Raw genomic sequence first — 24,746 nt, forward strand, 5'->3', positions numbered from 1 at the left:
GTGGTCCTTGTGGCAGAGTGGATGAATAATATACCCACAGGGGCTAGTGCTGGTCTTTGAGGAGAGGAGCTCAGCTGAATCTATGCCAACAGACAAAAACAAACATCCCTTCTGATTTTTTAAAAAACATGAAAGAGAGATTTACCATGCCAAACCTTGGTGAGTCACCTCAGACCCGCCTTTCACCCTGGAGCAATGAACAGAGCTCCTTGGCCACACCCACCACACACCTCTAGGTATTCCCTGAAAGCAGAAATTCCACTAATCCGCTCATAGTCCAAAGATAAAAGCCACCATGGGGGGGGGGGGGAGAAGAAACAAAGGAGTATCTCCACAAATGCTGAATAACAAACACACCAATTCAAGAAACAAGAATAAGGAAGACAACCTGATGCCCCCAAAAGAACACACACTTCAATATTAGATTGTGAAGATGATGAGACTGAAGAAATACCAGAAATGGAAGTCAAATATTGATCATAGGATTACTTAGAAGTAATCAGAAGCAAATGCATGAACTAATAAAACCCATACATGACATGAGATCTTAAAGAGAAATCAGAATGAAATATTGAAAAAACAGAATGCAATAGAACAAATAAAAAATACAGTGGAAAGTCTCAATAACAGAATTGGTGAAGCAGAAGAAAGAATATCTGACCTAGAAGACAAAGCAAGGGAGTTTATACAGTCAGACCAAACACAAGAAGAAGAAATTAGAAAACTACAAAATAGAGTTGGTAATCAACAGAATACTATAAAATGGCCAAACATATGGATTCTAGGAGTTTCTGAGGGCATGGAAAGAGAGATAAAATTAGAAGCCTTTTTAGTGAAATAATAACAGAAAACTTCCCTAATTTGGAAAAGAAAGGGACATCCAAGTACAAAAAGCACATAGAACTCCTAATAGACATGACCAGAAAAGATATTCACCACAACACATTGTAATCAAATCACCACAGTAAAACATAAAGAAATGATTCCAAAATGGGCACAAGAAAAATGCCACATAACTTTCTGAGGATCTCCAATTAGACTCAGAGCAGAATTCTCATCAGAAGCCCTACTGGATAGGAGAGAATGATGAGATACAGTCCAAGTCTTGAGAAAAGAATGTTCAACCGAATATACTGTACCCTACAAAGCTCTCATTTGCAAATGAAGGTGAAATAAAGACCTTCTGTGACAAACAGAAATTGAAAGAATTTGTCACCACCAATCCAGCCCTGCAGAATAGACTCAAAGATTGCTGCACACAGAAACACAGAAACAGGATCATCACTATGAAAGAAGGTAGAGGAAAAAAATCTCCCAATAAAAGCACAATAAAAGGAAATCCAAATTTAAAAATATGAATATTTATTAAAAAATGGGAGGGCAATGTTGTTACTTATCAATAGTCACCTTGAATGTAAATGGCCTCAACTCTCCAGTTAAAAGACACAGACTGACTGAATGAATTCAAACACAAAAACCATCTATTTTCTTCCTACAAGAACCACATCTAACCAACAAAGATGCACACAGACCAAAAGTGAAAGGATGGAAAAAGTTATTTCAAGCAAACAGAAACCAAAAAAAGAGCTGGTGTAGCCATCGTAATATCAGACAAAATAGACTTTAAGACAAAAACTGTTAAAACAGACAAAGAAGGTTACTATATAATGATTAAGAGATCAATTCAACAGGAAGATGTAACTATCATAAATATATATGCACCTAATTCCAGGGCATCTGGCTATTTAAAAGAAATGTTAATGGATCTAAAGGGAACAAAGATTCAAATACAACATGAATGGGGGACTTCAATACCTCACTTTCAGCAATGGACAGATCAACCAGACAGAAAATCAGCAAGGAAACAGCAGAGTTAATCGACACTATAGACCAAATGGATCTAACAGATAGCTACAGAACCTTCCACCCTACAGTTGCAGAAAACACATTCTTCTCAATAGTGCATGGAACTTTCTCTAGGATAGACCACATGCTAGGCCATAAAGCAAGTCTCAGAAAATTCAAAAAAAATTGATTCATACATCATCATGCATCTTCTTGGACCACAATGCAATGAAGCTGGAAATCAGCAACTCTGGAATCTCTAGAACATATGCAAACACATGGAGACTGAAAGACATGTTCATGAATGAACAGTGGGTCATAGAAGAAATCAAAAGATACATCAAAAAATTTCTGGAAGCAAATGAAGGTGACAAAACATCATATCAAAACTTATGGGATACAAAACTTATGGGATGTTCAATTTGGGACATGCTCAAGCTGACTTGCCCTAAATGGTAGAGTTAGAAACATACCAGAGGATTCGAATTCAATCCCATCAAGGTGGCATGTACCAAAGCCATCTCACTAGTCCAAGTGATCAATTTCCATTCACAATTGATCATAATGATAGGACTAAGAGCCAAAGGGATCACATAAACAAGAATAGTGTCTGCAAATACTAACTGATAGAATAAAAAAGGGAGAGAACGATCCAACATGGGAAGCGAGATACAAAGCAGATTCAGAATGGCAGATGTCCTAAACAGCACTCTGACCTCAGAATCAGCCCTTACGGCGTGAGGATCCAGCTGAAAAGCCCATGAGAGTATTTCAGGAATGGATAGCCAAGACACTCTGGTGGAAAAAAAATGACCTAAATGAAAGATCTCCATGAGTGAGATCCCAGTGGAAAGAACAGGTTATCAAAGAAGGAGGTACCTTTCTCTGAAGGGAGGAGAGAACTTCCACTCTGACTACGACCTTGTCTAAATATGATCAGAGTCGGTGAACTCAAAAGGCTTCCATAGCCTTGGCAACTCATGACAAGAGCCTAGGGTGATAACTGATGCCATAAACAAGAGTGTCAATTTGTTAAGTCAATAACAGGAGTCACTGTGCACTTACTCCTCATGTAGGATCTCTGTCCTTAGTGTGCTGTACATTGAGATTTAATGCTATAACTAGTACTCAAACAGTATTTTTCACTTTATGTTTCTGTGTGGGAGCAAACTGTTGAAATCTTTGCTTAATGTATGCTAAACTGATCTTCTGTATATAAAGAGAATCGAAAATGAATCTTGATGTGAATGGAAGGGGAGAGGGAGCGGGAAAGGGGAGGGTTGCGGGTGGGAGGGACGTTATGGGGGGGGTAAGCCATTGTAATCCATAAGCTGTACTTTGGAAATTTATATTCATTAAATAAAAGTTAAAAAAAAGAAAGCATTGTTAAGAGGAAAGTTTATAGTAGTTTGTGCCTACATCAAGAAATTAGAAAGGCACCAAATGAATGAGCTATCAATGCTTCTCAAGAAACTAGAAAAAAAACAGCAAACCAAACCAAAAGCAGTAGGAGAAAATAAATCATTAAAATTATAGAAGAAATCAACACAATTTAAACCAAAAATCAATACAAAATGTCAGCAAAATGAAGTGCTGGTTTTTTGAAAAAATGAATAACATTGGCACACCATTGTCCCAACTAACCAAAAAAAAAAAAAAAAAGAGAGAGAGAGAGAGAGAGAGAGAAAGAGAGTAAAGGGAGAGAGAGAGAGGACTTAAATCAATAAAATTAGAGATGAAAAAGGAATATAACACATCACAGAAATAAAAATATTCATCAGAAATTACTACAAAGAGCTCTATGCCGAAAAACTGGGAAACAAAGAAGTGAATCTATTCCTGGACAAATGCAACCTACCTAAATTGAGCCATGAAGACACAGAAAACCTAAACAGACCCATAATCAAGACGGAAATTGAATCAGTATTAAAGACCCTCCTAACAACAAAGATACAAAAAAATGGAAAAATCTGTGTTTATGGATTGGAAGAATCAATATCAACAAAATAGCCATTCTGCCGAAAGCAATTTACAGATTGAATGCAATAGTATTCAAAATACCAAAGACATTTCAGATATAGAAAAAATGATGCTGCAATTCATATGGAAACACATGAGACCTCAAATAGCTAAAGCAATCGTATACAACAAAAACAAAGCCAGACTCATCACAATACCAGATTTCAAGACATACTATGAGGCAGTTATAATCAAAACAGTCTGGTACTGGTACAAAAACAGATGGATAGATCACTGGAATGGAATAGAAATGCCAGAAATCAAACCAAGCATATACAACCAACTTATATTTGACCAAGGAGCTAAAACCAATCTCTGGAGCAAGAACATTCTCTTCAACAAATGGCGCTGGGAAAACTGGATTTCCAAACGAAGAATCATGAAGCAAGACCCTTAACTTATACCTTACACAAAAATGCATTCAAAATGGATTAAAGACATACATCTATGACCTGCTACCATCAAATTATTAGAGAGCATTGGGGAAACCCTGCAAGACATTGGCACAGGAAATGTGTTCTTGGAAAAGACCCCAAGGGCATAGGCAATCAAAGCCAAAATTAACAAATGGAATTACATCAAATTGAGAAGCTTCTGTACTGCAAAAGAAACACTCAGGAAAGTGAGGAGGCAACCAATAGAATGGGAGAAATTATTTGCAATCTGTGCAACTGATAAAGGATTAGTAACCAGAATATATAAAGATACCAAGAAACTCCACAACAACAAAGGAAACAACCAAGTTAAGAAATCGGTAGAGGACTTAAACATTTTTTAAAAGAAGAAATCCAAATGGCCAACAAGCAGAGACTTGAAAAAATGTTTAGGATCACTAGACATCAGGCAAATGCAAATCAAAACCACAATGTTTCACTTTACCCCATTTACTGTGGATTTCATACAGAAATCAACCAGCAACAAATGTTGGAGAGAATGTGGGGGAAATGGTACCCTAATCCACTCTTGGTGGGAATGTAAACTAGTAAAACCACTATGGAAGACAGTTTGGAGATACCTCCCAAATCTGAATATAGACCTGTCATATGACCCACCCATCCCACTCCTGGGAATATACCAAAGGGAAATTAAATCAGCAAATAAAAGAATTACCTACAACCCCATGTTTATTGCAGCCCCATTCACAATAGCTAAGACATGGAATCAACCCTAATACCTGTCAACTGAAGAATGGATGAAGAAATTATGGGATATGTACTCTATGGAATACTACACAGTGGTTAAAAAATGAAATCCGGTCACTTAAAACAAATGGATGAATTTGGAAAACATATTATTTAGTGAAATAAGCCAGTCCCAAAGGGGCAAATACCATACATTCTCCCTGATCTGTGATAACTAATAGAGCACCTAAAAGGAAACCTGTAGAAGTGAAATTGACACTTTGAGAAGCAATGACTTGAACAGCCCTTATCTTGACTGTCAAAGAATAGTGTTTTTTTGTTTTTCTTCTTCGTACTGTTTGTTGAACTCTTTACTTAACATAGAGTTATTTATATGTATATAAAAATCAATTGAAAATAGATATCAGTAAAAAACAAGAATGGAAATAAGAGAGGGAGGAGGAAGTTTGTAACTGTAAAGCTGTATAGTTCTGTATACATTCCTATAGACTTACTTCTAAGAGTACAGTTTAAAAACTTGCCATGAGACCCCAAATCCCATTAAGCTGGGTGCTAAAAATACCATCTAAAGTGTTAAAGTGATCATATAGGTAGGATTAAGTGTTAAAGTGATCATATAAAGCAGATCAAGTGTCTGGTAATAATAATAGATAGAATTAAAAAGGAGAGAATGTTCCAATACTGGAAACAGTCCACACAGCAGACTCATTTTAAATAGCACTCTGACTTCAAAATCAGCCTTAAGGCATTCTGGTCTGGCTGAAATGCCTATGAGAGCATTTCAGGCATGGAAAGCCAACACTACTGTGGCAAAAAAAAAAAAAAAATGTCCTACATGAAGGATCTGTGTGAGAGAGACCCCAATGGAAAGAAGAGGCCATCAAAAAAGGATGTACTTTTCTCTTTAGGGAGGAGAGGACTTCCACTTTGCTTATGTCCTTGTCTAAATACTGACAGAGATTGTGGATTCAAAAGATTACCGTAGCTTTGTCTGCTCTTGTCAAATGCCTCAGGTGATCACTGATGTCATACACAAGAGTGTTCATTGATAAATTAACAACAGGAGTCACTGTTCACTTACTTCCCATTCAGGACTTCTATCCTCAATGTGTTGTACTATGAGAATTAACTGTAAAACTTGTTCTCAGGTTGTGTGTGTGTGTGTGTGTGTGTGTGCAAATTGTTGAAATCTTTACTTAATATAGAGTTGGTCTTCTGTGTATAAAGATACTTGAAAATGAATTTTAACATATAATGTGACTGGGAATGGGAGAGGAAGGAGGAGGTGGGGTGGTATGTGGGGGTGGGAAGAATCACTATATTCCTAAAATCCTATGTTTATTAAGGAAACATCAATAATTATATCATATGCTTGAAAAATGTGGTTTTAACTTAAACATTCATGACAATTTGCCAGTTGTGGAGGTACAAAGCACAGATTTCTTTTAGGATGTGAGCACTTATTAAATTTACCTTTTGTGTTTCTTGCATCCATAATATCCATTATGCAAGCCTTGCCCCAGATCACATGAGCATGAAAGCAATGGAGCTGATATTTGACTCCAGGTTAGGTAGGCACAGAATCTGTATTCTTAAGTACTGGGTTGTCCTATGTAGATCTGATGAGCAACGAGTCTCCCAAGAGTATCCATTGTGCAGAAAGCAGCAGTCAACATATCTGACAGAGGCACAAGAGGGCATTGGTTGTGGGGAAGTACAATAGCATTATGTTAACTACAACAGCTAACTTAATGATATCAAAAATTCTTATTCAAAACCATAGAGATGGCCGGCACTGTGGCTCTCTTGGCTAATCCTCCGCCTGCGGCGCCAGCATCCCATATGTACACTGGGTTCTAGTCCTGTTGCTCCTCTTCCAGTCCAGCTCTCTGCTGTGGCCCAGGAGGGCAGTGGAGGATGGCCCAAGTGCTTGGGTCCTGCACCCACATGGGAGACCTGGAGGAAGTATTCGGCTCCTGGCTTCGGATCGGCACAGCGCCAGCTGTAGTGGCCCTTAGGGGAGTGAACCAATGGAAGGAAGACCTTTCTCTCTCTCTCTCTCTCTCTCTCTCTCTCTCTCTCACTGTCTATAACTCTCTCTTTGTCTCTCTCACTGTCTAACTCTGCCTGTCAAAAAATCAAAAAAATCAAAACCATAGAGATACCAAGTCTTACCATATGAGTGGCTAGAATAAAATGATAGGAGTCGGTTTTATGGCATCTTTTTATCTGAGAATGTGCACCTTGATTTAGTCCATATTTTGGCTATTGTGACCAGTGCTGCTATAAACATGTTGGAACATGTATCTCTTCAATACAGTATGTTCGTGTCTTTTTGGGTATATTCCCAGTAGTGAGATTGTTGGAACATAGGGCAAGCCTATTTCTACATTTTAAATAAATCTCCATGCTGTTTTCCACAGTGTCTGCACTCATTTACGTTCCCTCCAATTATATACCACCATAGTTTTAATGATTTTTAACTGTTTTAAAAATTTCCTTTATATAGGTGAGTGTGGGGAGCAATCCGGATTGGACTAAGTTACTGGAATTAAGATTTATTCTATGCATCTGCTCTCCCACAATATGGCGCTGGGAGAGAAGTAAACAGCTTCTGCACAGCTGCCTCCAGTTCAACCAATAAACTGTAGGACCTGCTCCTGATTGGAGGAGAGCAGCGTACTCGGCGTGTGGGTAGCCGAGTTGGGATTGGCAGAGGAGGACTATAAAGGAGGAGAGAGACGGCATGCACCAGGAACATCTAAGGGGAACATCTAGCTGAAGGAACACCCGTGCAGCCCCCGAGAAAGCCGGCCGGCGGTGTGCCGCTCCCCTGCGGAAGTGGGGAATGTGGCCAGGGGGAACTGCCCTTCCACGGAGGTGGAAGGGATAGTAGCCAACCCGGGAAGAACCAGCAGCAAACCCGGGGAGGGCCGAGCAGACGAAAGAACAGCGCAGGGTCCTGTGTCGTTCCTCCACGAAGAGGAGGAGCGACATAATGGTGCCGTGACTCGGATAGGAAACCTAGGACGGATAGCAAACTTAGGAGGGAAGAAACGGGAAGAACTGGGAAAATATCGGAGAGAGAGACTAGCAAACAGCCTAGGGAAAATATCGGAGAGAGAGACTAGCAAACAGCCTAGGGAAAATATCGGAGAGAGAGACTAGCAAACAGGCTAGGGAAAATATCGGAGAGAGAGACTAGCAAACAGCCTAGGGAAAAGCCGGACGAAAAAGGTGCCGGAAGAAGCTATTGAAAGCCTAGGCATAGACTCAGATACGGACTACGGGGGGAAGTTGGGAGAAATCTCTAAGGTCGAAAGCGAAAGTGAAAGCTAGAACAAACAGGCTCGGACGCGGACTGTGGGGAGAGGCCAGGAGAAATGAGGGAGGAGTATTGTTGGAGGAAAGCTTGGGGAAACATACCGGGTAGAAAAAAATGTTAGGGAAATTGAAGCCGCGGGGGGCAGGCCGAGGCGGAAACGGAAGCCACTTTGGGGTTCTCAAGTTAGCCCGGGAATAGGGGGCGAAAAGTTGAAACCAGAAGCTGAAACGTAAGCCAGATTGGGATCCGTCTGATTAGCCCGGGGAGCAAAGGATGGGAAGCCAGATCGTGGGGCGGAGACGTAAGCTGGGTTGAATTCGCCAGGCTAGCCCGGGGAACTTAGATTGAATGCTAGTGGCGGACACGTAAGCTACGCTGTGTGACTCGCAGAGGCTGCCGCGCGCAGACAGAGCGTGCGGGGCTCAAGTACATAGGAAACGCGGGGTTGGCGCAAGGCCGTGGTTCAGACGCGAAAGGGTTAAGTGTGAGACCGCGGAGTGTGCGCGCAAAGCCGAGCCGTGCAAAGCCGAGCTGCGCAGATGAGAGAGACGCGGGCTGAAGCGGCTCAGCCGGAAAGCCGCCGAGAAATAGCCTCGGGGCGGAGCCTGCCGGCAGGGCGAGGCACCAGGAAGCCGCAGGGATAAGAGAAACAGAAGTTTAGAAGTAAAGTGAGAGAAATAGGAATGCTGGAAGATAGAAGTAAAATGGGAGAAATAGGAATGCCCGGAGATAGAGAAATAGAGAAATAGAAAGGCCTCCCCTCAACATGGCAATGAGAGAGCTTGGATTCGGTCTGCCTGATTAAGTGAGGCGATGAGCACCTGCGGGCAGCTAGCAGCTTATGCGCTGCAGGTCACCGAAGACAGGCACGAATTAACATCAGTAAGGCCTCCCCCACAATACGGCAATGAGAAGGCTTGGATTCGGTTTGCCTGATTGTTAGGGCTTGTAAGCCCCTGCAGGCAGAGCAGAGCATGCGCTGTGGGGCACCGAACACAGGCACGCATCAGCGCCTAAAAACCTCCTCATAACATGGTGAAGAGAGGACCCGGATTCGGTTTGCCTGATAGGACTTGTGGGAACCTGTGGCAACTCTGGCAAGTAGAGCAGAGTGTGTGCCGCGGGACACCAAGGACAGGTGCGTATCAACGCCAAAAAATAAAAAGAAAGGGGGATCTGTGGGGAGCAATCCGGATTGGACTAAGTTACTGGAATTAAGACTTATTCTATGCATCTGCTCTCCCACAATATGGTGCTGGGAGAGAAGTAAACAGCTTCTGCACAGCTGCCTCCAGTTCAACCAATAAACTGTAGGACCTGCTCCTGATTGGAGGAGAGCAGCATACTCGGCGTGTGGGCAGCCGAGTTGGGATTGGCAGAGGAGGACTATAAAGGAGGAGAGAGACGGCATGCACCAGGAACATCTAAGGGGAACATCTAGCTGAAGGAACACCTGTGCAGCCCCCAAGAAAGCCGGCCGGCGGTGTGCCGCTCCCCTGCGGAAGTGGGGAATGTGGCCAGGGGGAACTGCCCTTCCACGGAGGTGGAAGGGATAGTAGCCAACCCGGGAAGAACCAGCAGCAAACCCGGGGAGGGCCGAGCAGACGAAAGAACAGCGCAGGGTCCTGTGTCGTTCCTCCACGAAGAGGAGGAGCGACAGGTGAGGTTGAATATGTTTTCACATAATTATTATTTGTCTTCCTTGCCAATTTTCCTTCTGCACAATAGCCTTTTTACTTTTTATTTGTTGAACACTTTGTTTACTAGAGCATTAAGCTATTGCTATAATGTAAATTAAAAATAAATTTTCTCAAAAATAGTAACTAACGTATTAAGTTGAAAAAATTAAATAAAATCCAAAAAGGAAACAATGAATTAATATGTTGACATATGTAAAATGGAAGTCATATAAAATCATTATAACATTTAAATTGAAATAGCTAAAAGGGAAAAATGTGTACAACATGTAAATGTCTTCTACCTGTACCACATAAAGTGCTTTTATAAAAATTAAGGAAAAGCAAAAGAAATACACATTGCATTAAACAATACATTTACTTAATTAAAAATGCACTTTTAAAACATATAAACATAACTAAAAATAAGTTTAAATTCATATATAATGAAATATTATTTTACATAGATTGAAAAAGGAATGATAATCACTCTTGTTATACTTATAAATAGAATTCTAAAGTTTACTTAAATTTTAAAACTCATGAGAATTTCCTTGAGATTAAAAAAGAATGCAGAGAAACTAACAATATCTCTTAGAAAAAGAGAAAAAGACACATTCTTAGAAAGTTTTATCTATAACTTTCTATAACTATTTCAGTAAGAAATTATCCTATGGTAAAAAAAAAAGTGATGTTAAAAATCTAGTGCATAAGAATATCTGTGATTGTATTATTTAATTTTACCAAAAGTAGCTAAATTATACTGGCCCTGAATAGGATACACAACCAACACATTATGGTATAGCCACGTGATTGAAATTATGTAGCCACTAACTCATAATTTCAACTAATTTAATTAGAAAACTTTTTAAGTAATATTTATTTATTGAGGCTGGCACTGTGGTGTAGAGGGTAAAGCCACTGCCTGCTTTGCCTGCATCCCATATAGGCACCAGTTCAAGTCCTACCTGCTCTACTTCCAATCCAGCTTTCTGCTATGGCTTGGGAAAGCAGTACTTGGGCCTCTGCACCCACGTGGGGGACCTGGAGGAAGCTCCTAGTTTTGGTTTGGCACAGCTCCGGCCACTGCGGCCAATTGGGGAGTGAACCAGCGGATGGAAGACCCTTCTCTCTCTCTGTCTCTCTGTCTCCTCTCTGTGTGTAACTTTGACTTGCAAATAAATAAATAAATCTTTTTTTTAAAAAAAGATTATTTATTTTTTGGAAGGTTAGATTTACAGGGAGAGACAGAAAGTGAAAGACAGATCTGTGTGCTGGTTCATTCCCTAGATGGCTTCAATTAGGCCAGAAAAAGCCAGGAGCCAGAAGCTTCATACTAGTTTTCCACTTGGGTGGCAGGGCCCAAACACTTGGGCCATATTCTGCTGCTTCTCCCAGGTCATTAGCAGGGAGCCGGATTGGAAGTGGAGCAGCTGGGACATTCATTTGGGTTGCCGGCCTCACAGGTGGTGGCTTTACCCGTTATGCCACAATGCTGGCCCCTGTGAGAAAACTTAATGTACACAATTCCAGTTAAGTTCTATGCATATGCATACCCACCACAGAGCAAAGCATGTTTATAAAAACACATATAAATTGGAAAAAAGTATACAAAATGTTTATGGTGATCGTCTCTAGTTAATAGTATCACCAATAATTTCTATTTTCTCATAGGTTTTAAATATTTTCTAAATTTTCTATACTGTACCTATTTACCTTTGTAAGTAGGAACTGAATTATTTAAATAAAAACATAGGATATATTGAACTGAAGATATTGCATAGGTATTTGTAATTAAGTAATAAATATTCAATCAACAAACTTCTGTTGAACATTTATTATGTCCCCAGCATAATTCTAGGCCCAATGGGGCACGAACTATCTACCCTCTAGAGTCTTGCAACCCAGTAACAAGCCTCACAGAAACATCTTCCCCAGGCTCTGCTGCCAAGAAGAGTATGTTTTAGGGACTCAAAGCAACTAGCATGAGTGGAGAATCAGGAACCACGTGTTTTCATCAGGACTCCTCCAACTCAGAAAGTCTCCCCTTGTGTGTGAACGTGGGCTAGCTCTGAACCACTCACAGGTAAACCGTACTTGTGTGTTAGAGTGGCCAGGCATCTGATGGCACCACAGAAGATGTGGGTGGCACAAGTCCAGGTTCTTGTCTTTCCTGGAACTCTATTTCCTAGAGATTGTACTCCTCCTGTTTCTCCAAAATTTGCCATTTCAGCTGTCTATATTTTTATGGAAGATCCATAGCTTTTCTCTTGCATAGTTTGGGCAAATTCATTAGTAGTCTTAGATCCACAAAGGCATGCCTATTTACAGCCAATGAGGGAAGATATTTATTCTATTGGCTCTGTCATTTAAACAAATTCAGTTTATATTCACATTCTTTCATCCACTTTAGATTCTAAATTTCTGGAGGATTGGGGCCCCTACGGGCGACTCTGAAATTTGTATAGACACTAACTTGAACACATTAATTCTTAATAAAGGCTCCATGCTTCAAGATGATTAACACCAGGTTCCTCAGTACATGGTAAAGAACTGTGCACATTATCTGATTAACGACTTACCTAGGGTGCTGTATAAATATGTTCTGACAAACTTGTCCATACATGCTTTGTTAGCCATGCTGAAAATCATGTTTCCAGACTATTTACACAAAATAAAGCTGACGCTGCCAAAAAAAAAAAAAAAAAAAAAAAAAAAAAAGAGTGAGTTATTCTTGGTTGAGAGAATGCGTATCCTTTTATAGGAGCCTCTCTTACTGCAGGGCACAAAGTAATTATAATGTATGCTTTTCTTTCTTGTGGGACCATATTTATGAAAGGAGAATATTATCAGGGGTAGGTTATTTTTACATCAAAATTTACATTGACCCTGTGAAGAAATGCTTATAGAAGCCCCATGTTTTATTTACTCCTTTTTCCTTGCTAATAAAAAAGGATCTTGGCTATTGAGCACATGCATCATTTTGTTTAATTAAGACACATGCCTAGGTATTAAGATAGCTAAGAAAGATATCAAAATATACATAGAGCTCAGAAGATAATCATCACCTGATTTCTGCAACATTTTAAATCTTTTAGAATATCAAAATTCCTCTTGAACTTTTACAAACATTTTCCTGGCCCCATTTCCACAAATTATAGTTTCAGTAGATTTGACTTGAACCAAAACAAACAAAAGTAAAAAAAAAGCTCAACTTACATGAATGATTCTGATATGCCCTAAAGACAGAAACCACTATCTTAAGATGTATTAGTAAATCTTCAATGATTTTAAAAATGATATCAGAAAATTAATATTTCATATAACAGGGCTTTTCATATTACTTAAGTATAACAGTTGAATTCAATTCAGTTAGTATTTCTGAAGTAGCTATGATCTACAAGTCATCTTGCTGTGATTGAGGGAATAAAAGACACAGTAACAAAAAATAGCTATTGCACAATTACCTCAATAATTAAATTCCAAGGAAGAATCTGGTAGGACCTATAAGAGATGGAAAAGATACTATCTTTATAGCACCTTTTTAAACTTGAAGGAGAGAGAGACCTTATAAATCTCATAAAATAAAGAAAATCATATTAAATGAAGACTATTTGAGACAGACTTTGAGAGTTTGATGGGAATTTGACAAGCTTATGTTGTAGGATGGAAAGGGCAGGACATTCAGAAGTAGGCAATTGGTCAAACTGGCTGGAACTTAAGTAGAACAAATAAAATGAGAAAGTTTTTTGGTAAATTAATTCCATAGGCAACAACCAAAACCATGGAAAAGAAAGAAATTCCTTTACTACCAAGGAACTTAATATAAATCCATTTATGAGACAACTCAGGAAAAAAGTAATAGTAAAAAAAAATAAAATGAACTAGAAAAAGGAGATTGTTGAGTTAAAGAAATAAAACAGGGAACAAAACAAGAGTAGGAAAAATATATACATTAGAAATTATAATAAATGGAACACTATGCCTAAAGTTTCATAATTAAATAAAGCTTGAGATACAAAGATCACTGCAGAGGACAAATATAAAAAATTAAAACATTTGGACAAATGATGCCATGTTTCATTAAATTGAAGGTGGCATTAATTGTAAGATAGGCCCTCACCTTAAGCAATACTGAGTGGAAAAAAGTGCTGTCCATCACACTACGACACGATGGTATCTTATTTCTTAGAATCATCATTTTCACCAAAGAAACTCCTTTAATCTTAGAAATAGGTGTTTTTTTTTTTTTCTCACATAGCATTCTGGCGCATCCAAAAAGCGTAACATAAACATGATATATTAAGTAAGGCATTCCTAGATCTTCAGTATCCAGTTAATTCTGAATTGCTTTTCTACTCAAAGCCATTGATGTCTGTGTTTTCCCATTAACCATCTCAGTAACCCAACATAACACAGGATCATCTAATTCTGAGCATTGTGCTTGGTAAGAAGACATGTCATTGGCTGATTCTACCATTGATGAGTATTTTTTTTCAATAATAATCCAACATACAATTAGGAATGTTAGACATACCTGGATAAAAACTTCAAAGAATAGATTTTCAAAGGTGTATTCAAAATTGTAAGGAAAAAGTACTGATGAAATATGGTATATTCTGTACCAGAGGAATAAAATTTATAATTTGTGTGTGGGAGAAAAACTGATTACATTTATATAGCTCTGAAGTTGGTTGTGCAGAATATAATTGAGGGACGTTAGACTGAGACAGATTGCCAGAGTTCATAGTTCTCCCAGTTACCAGGCATTGCTGCACTATGTGTCTGAGGATAAAAATAGTACATGTCATAGGGTTGTCTTGAGGACTAAGCAACTGTCAGTAAATGTGTTCAATAACTTTCAGGTATCACTCCCACAAAAAAACAGTCAATCAGAGTTATACTCTAGATGATATGGAATAATGTGGATGGGCTTTAGTCTCTCAATTAAAACTAAAAAATAGGATAAATGATAAGAAGCCAATGTGTTCAAGACATTAGACACCAGAGAACAAAACAGGGATCGCTGGGTCTTCTAAGAATGGATCCTGTAGTTGCCTCTTTTTTTCTGCCTGGGGAGAGTTTACAGGCTAAAGGGCAGGTGAGAGGACGCCAGGCAGAGCCCAGTGGTTTCTGAAGGCTGAGCTGATGGAGATGCATATCCAGGAAGGGCCAGGTGCTTATATTTCACAGGGCAGAGTGCCAGAGAAGACAGAGCTACACAGGTAGCAAGCTGAGCAGATTTATGGAGGCCCCTTCAGTCTCCACTTGAGCATAGAGAGCTGATACACAAGTCTGTGCAGAAGTTGCCTGGGGCCAGGCAGAAAATCAGCTGGAAGGGTTAGAGAACATGATTTCTGAGTTTCCCAAGAGCCAGAATGGAAAACTTCCTAATTCTTGGGACATCTAGTGGGATAGTCAGGTGCCCCCAAAGTACATGAGAAAGAGCTCTAGACTAAGTGCGGCTCGGTCCAACTTAGCAAAGACTCAAACCCATTAGGAGACGTGTCTGCAAATCTTTTGCACATTTCATTTCTTTCAGCCAGGTTTTGTTGTTTTGTGTTATTGAGTTTTTTAAAATTTTATTTAAGTTATACAAATTTTGTGTATTTCCTATATACGGATTTAGGAACATAGTGACACTTCCCACCCTATCCTCCCTCCCACTCATGCTCCTACCCTTCTACCTCCTCCCTGTCCCATTCCCACTCTTAATTTTTACAAAGATCAACTTTCAGTTTACTTAATGATCATAAAGTTAACCCTATACTAAGTAAAAGAGTGTAACAAACAATATGAAGAAAAAAAAAAAAACAGCTGTTCCTCAACAAAAGAGACGAGGGCTATAAACAATCATTGAATCTCAAAATGTCCATTTCACTCCAGTACATTACATTTTAGGAACTCTATTTGTTACGTTGGATCAGGGAAAATATATGGTATCTGTCTTTTTGAGACTGGCTTATTTCACTAAGTATAATGATTTCCAGATGTGTCCATTTTGTTGCAAAATACAGGATTTCATTTTTTTTATAGCTGAGTAGTACTCCATAGTGTATGCATACCATAACTTCTTTATCCAGTCAGCAGCTGATGGACATCTGGAGTGATGCCATGTCTTAGCTATTGTGAATTGTACTGCAATGAGCATGGGGGTATAGATAACTCTTTCAGATGCTGATTTATTTTGGTTTTGGGTAAATGTTATTGAGTTTTAGAGTTCTTCGTATATTCTTGGTATAAGATCTTTACCAAATGTGTGGTTTGCAAATATTTTTTTCAGTCTGACTTGTATTTTTATTTGCTAAACAATGTGTTTCAAAGAGTAGGAGTTCTTATTTTGATAAATTCCAGTTTATAAATATAGGCACACACAAGTATCTGTAGAGCTTTATTTGTAATAGGAACAAAGTGAAAACAATGCAAATGCTATGAAACAAGTGAAGGAATAAATACATTTTGGAGTGGGTATTTGGCCTAGTGATTAAGATACTGGTTAAGATACCTACATTATAATGATCCCACATTAGAGTAGAATGCTTGTGTTAAAATGCTTCTGTCTCTCAGAAAAAGTTAAATTTAATAAATAAATTTTTCGAACATTGCCATCTTTACATTCTCCTGGCCAATCTGAAAATGTCAGACTCACATTATAGCAGCAGCGAGATGAATTACTTTAAGGAGGCATTAGATGAGGACAATGTGATTTTAACATTGGTTCCAGTTGTAGAGGAACCTAAAAAAGAACATCTAGTGGAACCAAGTGTTTCTTCAACCGCAGATATCAAACCTGCAGATATCAAATCTAAGAAGCCTTGGCAAAGCAATAAAGTTGACTTTCCACAAGCAAACGAACAATTCAAAGCTTCTCCAAAACCTAAGTGCAAAAAAGCAGTTTTTCCCCTGCCAACCATTTTGCCCCCAATTACTAAGGTGTCTCGGAACACTTTGCGGAACTGGTGCCAACAACTTAATTTGAGTACAGATGGCCAGAAAATAGAAGTGTATCTGAGGCTCCAGAGACATGCATATCCTGAACAAATACAGGATGTTCCTGACACACCACGAGAAGCCAAAATGCAGTCATGTCCAAGAAAAAGTACTAATAGAGCAAAGCTGCAGGACAGTTGTACTAGGAGCAATGGAGAGGAAGAAACTAATATAGTTGAAGTGATAACTTCAGCTCAGGAAGCCACGTTGGCATCTTGGGCAAGAATTGCTGCAAGAGTCAGTCAGCCCAAGGCTGTGAATTCGTCTTCCATTCCTACTTCAGTTGAAGCCTTTTTGCAGGAAGCCTCTGGTGTCAGGTGGTGTGTAGTTCACGGCAGACTTCTCCCCGCAGATGTACCAGGCTGGGTTCGCCTGCAGTTCCGAGCAGGCCACACCTGGGTACCTGATACTCCCAAGAGGATGATTTCTCTCTTTCTGTTACCAGCCTGTACTTTTCCATCCCCAGGACTAGAAGACAACATGTTATGCCCTGAATGTACTAAGAGGAATAAGAAGATGATGAGAAGATTAATGTCAGTGGGGGAGAAAAAACACCACACTGTAAGAAAACAGAATATGCCACCCCAAAATATGCCACCTTAAACTGTGTTCGTGTTGTTTTTATCTGAGAGTAATTGAGAAGAAGCAGATACAAGGAGAATTCTTTGCCTTCCCGCTATTTAACAAAAAAGCCACTTTTTCACTAAAAAGTGGTACCTAAGTTTATGAAAGTCCCACCTCCCCCTCTCTACCAGGAAGGCCATATGGTGGAGTCCACAACAGATTGGCTTGCATCTGAATAATTCTGACCGTCTTCAGTGTCTCCTCATACCTCAAGTACAGACTTACTAAGTATTTTGTTATGTAGAATGTGATTTTGTTTTGTTTTAGAATGCTTGCTATATTTGAACAGTTTCAGGGGAAAATACAGAGTTCCCAGATATTTGCCCCACTCCCCAGCCCCACCACGCATGATTTTCTCAACATCTTGCATTCGTGTGATACATTTGTTACAATTTATGAGTCAATTTGGGCACGTTGATTAAAGTCCATACTTTTGCATTAGATTTCATTCTTTGTTTTGGACCTTCTATGGTTTTGACAAATGTTTAATAACATGTCCAATACAAGAGTACTTCAAAAAGTCCATGGAAAAATAAAGTTAAATGATAAGTTAGACCCACAGGTTAAGGTCATTTAGTCCCATATTGGAGTGTACATGGAATGATCAGCTCCTTCTTCTGACTCCAGCGTTTTGCTAATATCAATATTAGGAGGCAATGGTGGTGGCTCAAGTTACTGAGTTCCTACCACCTGTTTGGCAGGAGACCTGAATTGTGTTCCTGGCTTCAGCCCCAGCTCAGTCCCAGCTGTTGCTGGCATTTGTGGAGTGAACCAGTGGATGGGAGCTACTCTCTCTGTCCCTGTGCCTCTCACATTTTCCGAAAAAAAATACGTTTATTGTGGTGCAAAAACATTGAAGTCCATGCATAGTTTGTTTTGTAATACATATTTTCTTGAAACTTTAAAGACCCCCACTTATAATACAGAATAGTTTCACTGCTCTAAAAGTCTCTTATGCTCCACCTAGTTGTCCTTTGTTTCCCATTACCTCCTATAAACCATAGATTATTTTTTTTCACTATTTCATGGCTTTGCCTTTTCCAGAATGCCATATACTTGAAATCTGCAGCATGTAGCTCTTCGGATTGGCTTTGACATAGCAATATGCTTTGTTTTTCTGATGTACTTGATAGTTCATTTCTTTTTAGTGCTAAGTAACATTCCACTGTTGGATGTACTAAAGTTTATTCACTCATCTGCTGGAGGACACCTTGCTTCCAAGTTTTGGCAATCATGAATAAAGCTGCTGTAAACATTCATGTACGTATTTTGGCAGGGCACATAAGATTCGAACTCATTTGGGTAAATACCAAGAAGCATGATTGCTGGATCACATGGTACATGTATGCCTTGGTAAGAAAATGCCTTCTAAAGTGGTTGTAGCATTTTGCAATTCCAACTGCAATGAATGAGGGTTCTTGCTGCTTTGCACCCTTTCCAGCATTTGGTGTCATTAATTTTGGATTTTGCCCATTCTAATAGGTATGTAGTATGGTCTCTTATCTCTACCTTTAATTTAGATTCCCTCATGACACACATTTAAATTTAAATGCTTTCATATGCATACTTACCATCTACCTGTGTGTCTTTAGCATGTTTTTTTGATCTGCACATTCTTTAGTAGAGTTTTTTAAACTGAATTTTAAGGGGGCCTTCTATATTTTAGATTATAGTCTTTATCAAATTTTTAGCCTGTTTTTTTTTTTCTTTCAAATGTTGCTCCTCGCTTCTGGTTTGTATTGTTTCTAAACTTTAATATAATTTTTCTTTGTTCCTTCATTCTTTTTCCCAGCTTCGATTTTATCTTTATCTTTGATTTTTTGAAGTTTGAGCATAAGCCTAGGCATAGATTTTTTTGTTTCTTATCCTGTTCCCTGTGTCTGAGATTTCTGGATCTATCATTTTGTATGTGTCATTAGTTTGGATATAACCTTAATCATTACTGCTTCAAATATTTTCTTTTGCTCCTTTCTCTTCAAATATATTCTTTTGTTCCTTCTGGTAGTCTCATTAGATATGAGAACTTTTTGTAATTGTGTAACAATATTTGCATATTCAGTTCTATCACTTTTTTTAAATTTTACTTTTGCTTTTCAGTTTTGAGGTTTCTCTGGAAATCTTCAAGCTCATTGAATCTGTTCTTGTCTAATCTACTGATGAGTCTGAGAAAGGCATTCTTCCTTTTGAGTTTCTTTAAAATGTATATTGTTATTTTAACAGTGATCAGTGAATGAGCAAAACTTTAATTCTATTTATTTGTTTGAAAGGCAGAGTGACACATGCAGAAAGAGACAGAGATAGATAGATGAGATTTTTCCATCAGCTGGTTCACTCTCTCAAATGCTTGCAACAGATGGGGAAAGGTCAGGACAAAACAAGGAGCGAGGAAATCCCTCTGAGTTTCCCATATGAGTGGCAGGAACCCAAGTATTTGAGTCACCACTTGCTGCATCCTAGGAAGCGCATTAGCACAAAGATGTATTGAAAGTGGAGCTAGAACTTGATCTAGGCACTCTGCTTTGAGATTGAGGCATCTCAAGTAGAAGCTTACCTACTACACCACCACAACGTGAGCTTCTGTTTTTGAGTTTTCATTTACTTGCGTTACTGGTCCCTTCTTGCATGTTGTCTACTTTTCCCATCAGAGCCCCTGGCACATGAATCAAAATTGTCTTAAATTCCCAGTGTAGAGGCTGGCACTGTGGCATAGTGGGTGGGGCCTCCTCCTGTGGTGCCGGCATCCCATATGGGCACCAGTTCTGGTCCCTGTTGCTCTACTTCCAATCTAGCTCTCTGCTTGACCTGGGAAGGTACAGGGAGATGGCTGAGGTCTTTGGGCCCCTGCACCTGCGTGGGGGGCCTGGAGGAAGCTCCTGGCTCCTGGCTTTGGATGGGCTCAGCTCCGGCCACTGTGGCCATTTGGGGAGTGAACTAGCGGATGAAGGACCTCTCTCTTATTCTGCCTCTCTGTGGCTCTGCCTTTCAAAAAATAAATAGTAACTATTTTTAAAAAACATTCCCAGTTAAGAATTAAAAAAAATTTTTTTTTTAGATTTTTAGACAGAGTTACAGAGAGAAGTAGAGACAGAAAAAGAGAGGGGTTGGCCGGCGCCGCGGCTCACTAGGCTAATCCTCCGCCTTGCAGCACTGGCACACCGGGTTCTAGTCCTGGTTGCCCCTCTTCCAGGCCAGCTCTCTGCTGTGGCCCAGGAGTGCAGTGGAGGATGGCCCAAGTCCTTGGGCCCTGCACCCCATGGGAGACCAGGAGAAGCACCTGGCTCCTGGCTTCAGATCAGCGCGGTGCGCTGGCCACAGCACGCTGGCCGCGGCGGCCACTGGAGGGTGAACCAACGGCAAAGGAAGACCTTTCTCTCTGTCTCTCTCTCACTGTCCACTCTGCCTGTCAAAAAAATAAAATAAAAATAAATTACACTTTAAAAAAAAAAAAGAAGAAGAGGGGGGTCTTCCACCCGCTGGTTCGCTCTTCGGATGGCTACAGTGGCCGGAGCTGAGCTGACCCTGGGCCAGGAGCCGGGAGATTCTTCTGGGTCTCCCACTTATGTGCGGGGGCCCAGGGACTTGGGCCATCTTGCAGTCCTTTCCTAGGCACATTAGCGGGGAGCTGGATGGGAAGTGGAGCGGCAGGACTCGAGCTGGGCACCCGTGTGGGATGCTGGCACTGCAGACTGGGCTTTAACCTGCTGTGGCACAGTGCCAGCCCCCCTCCCACCTCCAATTTGGTAATTCTAACATCTCCATTGTAGCTCAGTCTATATCTGATGTTTACTCTGTTGTCTCAAACCATGCTTTTTGTCTTTTGATGTATATATATTTTTGTTTCTTTTTGTTTTGTTTAAACCAGACATAACGTACTCAGTAAAAGGAAACCAGGTACTAGTGCAAGTGGAGATTTTTCTCCTCTTAAGCGTCCTATGTACTTAAAATATTCAAAAGCTACTTAATGACCACAGACCAAAATATTTCTCGTTAAACTGAGACACCCATGTCCACTCATATTGTTTGTACATATTTTTGTAATAAAATTAATAAAAGTAAATTTGCTGTTCAAAATTCCAAAAAAAAATAATAAATAAATTTTTCTATATGCATACAATGAAATACTATTCAGTAATGAAAAGGAATGGATACTACAACAACATATATACAGCAACAAAGATGAGTTCCAAAATACTTTTGCTAAGTGAAAGAAGTCAGACCACACCCTTCCATAAAAAAGTACATACCATGTGATTGTTTTTATATACAACTCCTGGAAAATTTGAGCTAATGTGCAGTAATGATTTAAAAGTGGATGATAGGCTGGCGCCGTGGCTCAATAGGCTAATCCTCCGCCTAGCAGCGCTGGCACACCGGGTTCTAGTCCCGGTCGGGGTACCAGATTCTGTCCCGGTTGCCCCTCTTCCAGGCCAGCTCTCTGCTGTGGCCCAGGAGTGCAGTGGAGGATGGCCCAAGTCCTTGGTCCTGCACCCCACGGGAGACCAGGAGAAGCACCTGGCTCCTGCCTTTGGATCAGTGCGGTGCACCCACTGCAGCGCGCCAGCCGTGGCGTCCATTGGAGGGTGAACCAACGGCAAAGGAAGACCTTTCTCTCTCTCTCTCTCACTGTCCACTCTGCCTGTAAAACAAAACAAAACAAAAAAAAGTGGATGATTACAAATCATCGCGTATCTGATGACTGTTATATACTGACCCAGTACTATTAGAATGTGAGTTCCTTGATTCAGTCTGATACCTGAAAATGGTGTCCCCAGGGAAAGGACATCTGTACTGAAAAAGAGAAAAGCCTGCTTTGTGAAGAGGAATCAGAAGAGGGCTTTTGGAAGAAAGAGAATGTGTAATGAGGTTCTGTCTTATGGTAAACTAAAGTCTGCTTCAAAGGAAATGGCACCAGATCTAGGAAACTCAATTCAAATATTTAAGGGCTTGGCCAAGCCACACTAGTAAGTGGCAAACACTAGACAAAACCTAAACAGCTCTCTTCAACCTATGGGATCCTAAAAAGTAAAAATAATTTAACCATATGAATTGTAAATGGAAAGGGTCATAGAGATATACATGCAGAAGTCTTGCTTTTTAAATTGCTTCCAATGGTCTACTAGTTTCTTACTGGATAGAAGTCCAACAGATTTGCCTGACTGCAACACCTTCACCATTCACTCACTGCCGACTCCTGTGTGTATTACTAGGCTTCTCTTCTTATGCTCTTTCCAGTTATATTGAGTGATTTCCAGCTTTCAAATATGTTACTGCCTTCTGCTCCCTTTGCCGGAGACTTTGCCCCCACCTTGCCCAAGAGGCCAACAAATCCAACCCCTTCTCTATGAAACGCCTGGTATGTGAAACAACCTGGGCCCAGGTTTGATCCTGTCCTATGACCAGGCTGGAGGGTGGACCCCGTCAAACCTGCCCCTCATCTCTGTCAGGGCCCTCCATCATTTTCAAGCCTTGAAATAATGATGAAAAGTTTGAAAGCTGTGCACCTGAAAATGGCAGCCTGTCCTGAGTTGCTAGGCCACACTGAAAGTGGGCCAGCGCTGTAGCATAACAGGTAACGCCACCACCCACAGTTCCGGCATCCCTTAGGAGTTCCTGCTAATGTGCCTGGGAAAGCAGTAGAAGATGGCCCAAGTCCTTGAGCCCCTGCACCCAGGTGGAACACCTGGAAGAAGCTCCTGGCTCCTGGCTTCAGATCGGCCCAGCTCCAGCCATTGTAGCATTTGGGGAGTGAACCAGCAGATGGAAGACCTTTCTTTCTCTTTCTGCCTCTGCCTCTCAGTAACTGTATTTTAAATAAATAAATAAATAAATCTTAAAAACAGAAAAAGAAAAAGAAAGCTCTTGGGAGAGAAAGAACATTTGGAAGACTTGAATTCACACTGTTAAGAAGTGATTTTCAAGTGGTGATTGTTAGGAGTGGAGCCTTTTATTTCATGTGAAACATTAGAAATCCAACATACAGTGCAGATTAAAATAGGACTTCATAATGAAAAGATGATCTATAATTCTGCATTTGTAAGGAACATTAATAAAAATAATGAGGCTGTTGAGGGAATACTGAATGCTGGTCCCTAAATTCACTTTTGTGTATGTGCTTTTTAATTATAATCTTATTAAAAGTTTTAAATATGCTTTGTAAGAAGCCACTCTAACACTTGCAGATCCTGAAGCGGTCTTGAGTCTGGCTTGAAAATGACTGCCTTAAGCCAGGAGGAGCAGGGCTTAGACTGGAATCAATGGGCATTCAGGGAATTCAGTGGTGTTGTTTGACTTAAGCCCCGGTCTTTCCAGTCTGAAACCCTGTGCTCTTTCCATTGCATCACTGCTCCCCAGGCTATGCGAATTCGCCCTGAGGAGTTACAGACAGGCATTTGCACAGTCCTGAGTCTCTAATTAACAGCCCAGAAAATGCACTCTTGGAGGTGGGGAGCACAGGGCTCCCAGACAATTCAACACTCAGCAAACTCCCCTCTCCCCTCTGCCTGGCCCAGGTCCTGCCGCCTTCCAGGAAAACGCATTTGGTCAGACCACAATTAGCCAAACTTGGGCAGCTTAATAGTGATAAAACGGGAAGGTATTTGACTTTGTCCAAATACTCTCAGGAACAGCCAGTATCAAGTGCATTTGTGAGGGTCCTTCACCTCACTAGAAGCAGATAGCTTCTAAATGAAGTGATTGTGCACAGGCTTAGAGGGAATCTGAGCCACTGCCAAGCCACATGAGGATAACAGGCATCTCGACACAGCGACCGGAGCTGTGTAAGGCTAATGCACACAGGCGCTGTGGGCTTCAGTCTGTCTAAAAAGGCTGGGAGGTTGCACGGTATATTAAATTCACTGAATTTTACAGCGAACATCTGGCCTCGAGGACAGCTGTGGTCAGGTTTAGTGAAAGACTTCAGTGAAAAATGGTAAAATCAAAATATTTGAGCCTCTCTGTTTGCACGAAAGCAATTTGTGAATCAGTCAATCTGCATCGGGACTTACTACTGACTGGTTTCGTTTTACTTGGGGCAAGAGTAACTTCTCAGGGTTTAGCATCATCCCTTGGCCTCCGGGGAGCCTTAGTTATACATGCAGTGCTGTCTTTCCTGCCTAGGAATCGTAT

General features: G+C 40.3%; 1 protein-coding gene and 1 long non-coding RNA gene across 2 annotated transcripts; one reads left to right on the forward strand and one right to left on the reverse strand.

Annotated features, from left to right (window-relative positions):
• Positions 1–6,383: 6,383 nt before the first annotated feature.
• On the reverse strand, positions 6,384–13,802 carry LOC127492678 (uncharacterized). The gene is made up of 3 exons (XR_007922363.2): positions 13,475–13,802; positions 12,590–12,693; positions 6,384–6,684 (listed from the first exon to the last, which is right to left on the reverse strand). It is a non-coding gene; the product is annotated as an uncharacterized lncRNA (long non-coding RNA).
• Positions 13,803–16,178: 2,376 nt separating this feature from the next.
• Positions 16,179–18,659, forward strand: LOC100343814 (developmental pluripotency-associated protein 2). The gene has a single exon (XM_070059773.1). It carries the CDS (start codon positions 16,644–16,646, stop codon positions 17,598–17,600), a length of 957 nt encoding a protein of 318 aa, XP_069915874.1. The 5' UTR covers positions 16,179–16,643; the 3' UTR covers positions 17,601–18,659.
• The last annotated feature ends 6,087 nt before the right edge of the window (positions 18,660–24,746 follow it).

Source organism: Oryctolagus cuniculus, chromosome 16 (genome assembly GCF_964237555.1).
Source record: "Oryctolagus cuniculus chromosome 16, mOryCun1.1, whole genome shotgun sequence".
Classification (NCBI taxonomy): Eukaryota; Metazoa; Chordata; class Mammalia; order Lagomorpha; family Leporidae; genus Oryctolagus; species Oryctolagus cuniculus.

What these genes read in the sequence shown, in the direction of transcription:
- LOC100343814 (XM_070059773.1), top strand. Translation starts at nt 16,644, where the DNA reads ATGTCAGACTCACATTATAGCAGCAGCGAGATGAATTACTTTAAGGAG.